The sequence below is a fragment of the Galeopterus variegatus genome, unplaced genomic scaffold (genome assembly GCF_000696425.1).
Source record: "Galeopterus variegatus unplaced genomic scaffold, G_variegatus-3.0.2 Scaffold22216, whole genome shotgun sequence".
NCBI classification, from domain to species: domain Eukaryota; kingdom Metazoa; phylum Chordata; class Mammalia; order Dermoptera; family Cynocephalidae; genus Galeopterus; species Galeopterus variegatus.
In genome coordinates, this window is record NW_007748327.1 from 1 (window position 1) to 5869 (window position 5869).

At 49.6% G+C, this 5869-nt stretch overlaps 1 protein-coding gene across 1 annotated transcript; it reads left to right on the top strand.

Moving 5' to 3' along the window:
- Nucleotides 1-1239: 1239 nt before the first annotated feature.
- Nucleotides 1240-4562, top strand: LOC103583356 (caytaxin-like; the record flags this gene model as incomplete). Its single annotated transcript, XM_008564691.1, has 2 exons — nucleotides 1240-1440; nucleotides 4318-4562. Coding segments are annotated over 2 exons (446 nt in total), but the record flags the coding sequence as incomplete, so codon positions are not given.
- Nucleotides 4563-5869: the final 1307 nt, after the last annotated feature.

Sequence of the window (5869 nt, forward strand, 5' to 3'; positions counted from 1 at the left end):
CACAGGAACAGGCTTGTGACCACAGAGCTATAGAGTGTAGAAATGCATTTAGCTGTTTTTATAACTGGGACAAAGATGGAGTCAGTCATGTTAACTTGCAATGGGAGTTAGGGGGTGCAGGCCATCTCCACGGCAGGTGGTCCATTCTGTTCTTCCTGGTGGCATCATGGGCACATGCTCAGTTAGGACTTTGGTCCTTGTTCCTGCTCAGTAGGTCCGAGATGGTGGTGGTGTTCATCATCGTCACCCCAGGAGGGTCATTGTGGCAGTCACCTTGAAGTATTGTGCCCATGTGGGAATTCCTAAAGGGGTGTTAAGATTAATCTGTAACTTAATGTTTACAATTACAGTAAAGAAGCCTTGGGGAGGGGTTTTGCAATTCAGTGAATATCTGTTTCCCTCCTATCTCTGTTTGTTTTATCAGGACAGGCCATGGGTAATCATGTGCAGGGTGTCCCATGACTGAGGAGTAGAAAAGTAATAAAGTGTCCTCTGCAGGGAAGATGGAGTCGGTTTGGTTCACAGGCCTAGCCTTACTCTGTTTCATTAGTAAGTGGCAAAGTCAGGCTTTGAACCCCGGTCTACTCCACATCCGAGCATGCACCTCCCCACAGGAGGGCTGTTATGATGTTTACTGCTGACTTGAGTGGATGTTCTTTGAGTCGTCGTCACCCCACACGATGGGATCACTATGAGATGGAGTGTAGCCTCCCCTCCCCAGCCCCGTGCTCTAAAACTCTTCCACTGGGTCAGGAATTGGGGAGGAGAAAAAAGAAAAAGAAGCCAATGGGGTTTTCTGTTGTCCTGCTTGTTAGCCAGTTATGTTATGACCGATGTCAGTCTAAGATGGCAGCAGGTGGACAGGAAGAACACCCAAAATGGCTGCGGAAAGTTTCAGGTCCCTGGAATAGCACATTTTCTGAGAACCACAAAAGACCCCCCTCCCTCTTGTCCTTCACCGCCACATCACCTTCCCGCGCACACGACTTTCCCCACCTATAGGAAAGTCCCAGCTCAGCTTAAACTCTCGCTTGGTCCTCTCATCCAATGACAGTGAGACAGCTCAACCTATTAGGATATATAAGGCACTCCCTAGTTCTGCGTGCAGCTGCTCCCGCTTTGAAAGGGCAGCCCACCCGCTCGCCCCTGAAGCCCTCCAGTATACATTCTGGCTGAGTATCTGTCTCTCGGTGTAATTCTTTGTGACTCCGGGCCATCCCTTTCACTGCTACCCCACAGCCCCTCCCAACACATTAAACTTCAAGACACTGGTGGCCCCAGAGGTGGACGTTTCCCTGGACCAGAGCAGCAGCTCCTTGCTGTCTGGTGGCTTCTTGGATACCCTCGATGACCTAGATATCAACATGGATGACACTGAGACCCCCAATGAGACCGACTTGCTGGAGTTCCTGGGGAACAGCAATGAACTGGAATGGGAAGGTAATGGTTGAGGGTCTCTCGGTGGTCCCTGCCCACCCCCAAATCAAGGTCTCCTTTTGGCTTCCAAGGCTGGCTTTCAGGAGCCATCCTGTGTCCCCATAGAGTCAGAGAGTGGCAGGTGGGGGGGACACAGAACAGGTCCAGGATCAGAGGTTCTAACAGGGGTGGGGGGGGACACAGAACAGCTCCAGGAGGATCTATTCACCCTGCCAATTTGAGGCACATTTTTCTTGTGGACTTGTGGATTTTTCTGGGGGACGCAGCTTTCATTGGATTCTCAAAGGCCACCAAGATGCGAACAAACTGCAGGCAATTGAGATAACAAATACTTGCTAAGCAGTAACTCAGGGGCAGGTCTTGATTGAGGTGTCGGGGACACGGTGGGAATTTGACGGGAGTAGGTGGTCCCTACCTGCGTGCAAGGGTTGTCCAAAAGACAGACGCTAGATGCTTAATATGCACAAGAGGATTGGTCATTGGTGCCACAGGAAAATAAAGTGGGGAGAGGGCAGGGGTTCTTGCTGGGGCAGGTGGTGATTCTGCTCCCCGAGGGACACTTGGCAATGTCTGGGGACATTTGTGGCTGTCACGACTGGGGGTGCTCCTGGCACGGAGTGGGTGGAGGCCAGGCATGCTGCTCAGCACCTGCAGTGCCTTGGATGCTCCCACCACAGAGAACAACCCAGCCCCGGTGTCCATAGTGCTGAGGGGAGAGACTTTGGGCTTAGGTAACTGTGCGAGGAGGTCCCTTCAAAGGGTGGTCAGGTCATGCCTCTCCGGGTAGGTGTTATTTAAGCTGAAATTCCCGAGGCCAGAACAAAGCCTTCACAGGGCCTAGGAACCCACAGCAATGAGTGTGGCCCTTATTCCCAGTGTGGTAGAAAACTGCGGCAGGATTGACCAGATCCAATCTCTGATGTGTCTGTGGAAGCCTCCCTGTCATGGCCAGGGAACAGGGGACAGTTGCAGGGACAGGGAGGCCAGAGAGGAGGCCAGCGGGAGGGCGTTGTTATACGAGATGGTGGTGGCCATGGGGTGGACAGGAGTGGGAGGACTTGGGACCCCCCTTGGAAGCAGAGCCTGCAGCACTTGCTGGGGGGATGTGGGGTGGAAAGTCAAAGGTCCACCTGGGTGTTGGCCTGAGCAGTTGGGCATAAGGTCTCGCCGTGTCCTGAGGCAGGAAGAACAGGAGGGATAGAGGTGGCTCTTTTAAGAGAGGTTAACCACCTGAGAAGCCCAGAGAGGGAGACACGGGGAGCAGCATCACACAGCAAATCATCCATAGAAACAGGCTCTCCTCGCGTCACCTGACTTGCACCCCCCGAGCACCTTCCTGTGTTCTGTGGCTTAAAAGAAATTAATATCTGGACATGAGTTGTTGACTCCCAATTCCTCCATTTCTCCCAGCCTGATAGAGTTGATCGGCAAAGTGTAGGATCAGTGGTTCTGCCTGTGGCCCAGGAGGGAGAGAGATGCCCAGGGAGACAATGGGAAGCTGGCACGGATATCGGTTTCCAGTCGCGGAACACCATTGTTATACTCAGTTATGGTTTATTCCAGCAGTGACAGAGCGAGGACACGGAGCTGCTCACCCACGGCCCTTGGTCTCTGGTTGCTCACGTCTGTTGGAGGAATACAGACATGGAAACTGACTGTTAAGAGTACAGTGTGGCCAGGACACAGCTGATAGGGTTCAGGAGGCACAGGGCAGCCTGCTGACTGGAGGTGCAATCCAGGAAGACTTCCTGGAGGCGGCAGCACCTGTGCCAGATCGTAACAAACATAAAAGTAGAAAGTGGGCAGAGGCGGGGTGAAGATGGCCGTCCAGCTGGTTTCAGTGCAGGGCTCTGAGCAGAGAGGCGCTGGCTGGCTAGCTGGGAGATGGGACACCAGGGAGACCCACTTGTAACTTTGTAACTATTTATAGGCTCTGAATTTTGTACTGTGTACAAGTGTTATCTAACCACAAAGTACATAAGGTAATTCTTATTTTTGAGAAGGGGGCACTCCAGGAAGACTGCTGGTCACATGCAGAGGCACAGAATCCAGAAGGCTCGGGGTCTTCAGGGAGAGATGGTTGCACTGGCATGGGGAGGGGAACATTTGAAGAGAGACTGAAGCTGAAATCAGGAGCCAGAATGCAAGGGTCAGGCCTTCCGGAACAGGTCGGGATTCAGACTTTACCCCATGAGTAGTGGGCTGGACTTTACATCTATACTCATAAGGAATATTGGTCTGTGGTTTTCTTCCTTTTGATGTCTTTGGCTTCAGTCTCAGGGTAATGCTGACCTCACTGAGTACATTTAGAAGTGTTCCCTCCTCTTTAGTATTTTGGAAGCATTTCAGAAAATCTGGTATTAATTCTTTAAATGTTTGGTGGAATTCACCAGTGAAGCCATCTGGTCCTAGGCTTTTCTTGGTTGGGAAGTTTTTGATGAGGGATTCAATCTCCTTACGTGGTGTAGGTCTACTCAGATTTTCTGCTTCCTCTTCAGTCACTTTTGGTAGTTTGTGTGTTTCTAGGAATCTGTCCCATTTCATCTAGGTTGCCCGATTTGTTGTGGTGCAGTTGGTCAGAGTGTTCTCTTAGAATCCTTTTTACCCCAGGACAGGGCTCCAAAACCAACAGAGCGTTCTGGGAGACCAGTGAAAGAGGTTTCTGGGAAGGCTTCCTGGAGGAGGTGGCGTTTGAGCTGGACCTTGAAGGGTGAGTAGAAGGGAGAGGAAAGTGGGTGAGCAGAGCAGCCAGATGGGGAGAAGTGAAGGATACACAGCCGCCAGCAGCAAAGGAGCTGCAGGAGGGAGTCTGAGCAGGAGGTTGGGAGATGTCCGGACTCAGGTGTCCCTCTCATTCCCCCCACCCCTGGCTGCTTCCAGATGACACCCCTGTGGCCACGGCCAAGAACATGCCCGAGGACAGCACAGATCTGTTTGGTAATAGTGTGGTGGAGGATGGCGGTGCCACCAGTGGGCACCAGTGGCGGATAATGATCATTGGGAAACAGGAGCGTCTCATCAACCTGCACATGATCCGGCCCTACATAGAGGTGGTCACTTGCGGAGGGGAGACCAGCACCCTCAGCACCCCCTCCTGGCTCCAGCTGCTGGGCAACTGGAGACCTGTCAGTGCCCCTCCCTGGCCCTTGGTCTCTTCATCTGATCCACGGGGGGCATTTGCAGAGGCTCCTTTCTTCTTGAGTGTGCAGGCGATAGAGGGTTGCATTTTAGAGTTTCTATCATAAGTAATGTTGGAAGGATATGGGGGATGACTTGGTGAAGCTTCTATTGTCTGGGGTCAGAGGTTGGGGCTCCCGTTGTCTCTGTTGCTGAGGGCATGAAGGGTCCCTTCCTGGGGCTCCCATCTTTTCTAGTGTTGGGGACCTGGGAAGAATTAGTGGATGGAGGCCCTACTGTCTCAAGTGTGGGGAGAGGTGGAGGGTCACGGGATGGAGTTCCACTTGTCTCTATTTAGGGAGAGTCACTTTCTGCATCTCCGCTCGAGGTATTGTCAGTATAGACTGAGCGGGTCACTTGGCTCCCCCTTCTCTACTGCTGAGGAGAATCTGATGGGGTCACTTCTGGGCTGCCATCATTTATAGTGTAGGAAGTGACCTTTCATTATGAGAACTTTTAGACTTGCAGAAGAGTTGTAAAACTGTACAGGGTTATTTTATACAGTCAACATTCATTTGTATTTAGTCACATTTTATGTTACATGAGGATCTTCATTCAGTTCTGAAGTTGTTTCTGCATAGAATCACTTTCCTTGAGCCCAAATAAGTCTCTTTAGTGTTTCTTGAAGTGCAGTTGATCTGGTGAGTAATTCTTTCAGCTCTTAAAAAAATCCCTTTGGAAAACATCTTTATTTCATCTGCATTTGTGAAGAACATTTTGTGAAGTTATAGAATTTTAGATTGGCAGTTTTTTAAAATTCAAATTCAGTTATTCATTCATTGTCTTCTCGCTTCTGTACTTTTTCTTGAAAAGTCATCCTTAGTCTTATTCTTGCTGTTTTGAAAGAGAGGTATCCTTTTTCTCTGATTTCTTTCAAGATTCTCGGTTGGTATTTCATTTTCCACAATTTGTCCTTTCCTCTCCATTTTTTTAAAACATTTTATTTGTAGTTATTTTGAAGTCCTTGTCTGTTAACTCCAATACCTGGATTGTTTTGGGGTCTGCTTCTATTAATTTCTATATTCACAATTTGGACCTTTCTCTGCTTCTTTGCATGTCTAGTAATTTTTTGTTGTGTGCTTGTATTGTGATGGTACATTTTTTAGAGGTTCCTGACTATGCTGTCCTTCTCTAAAGATAAGTTTTGTCATGGAAGGTAGTTATAATACTAATGGGACACCTCGAGTCTATCAAAACAGGCTTTAGATTTTATAAGGACAAATGTATTTCCAGTTTGGACTTACACCTGTATCTT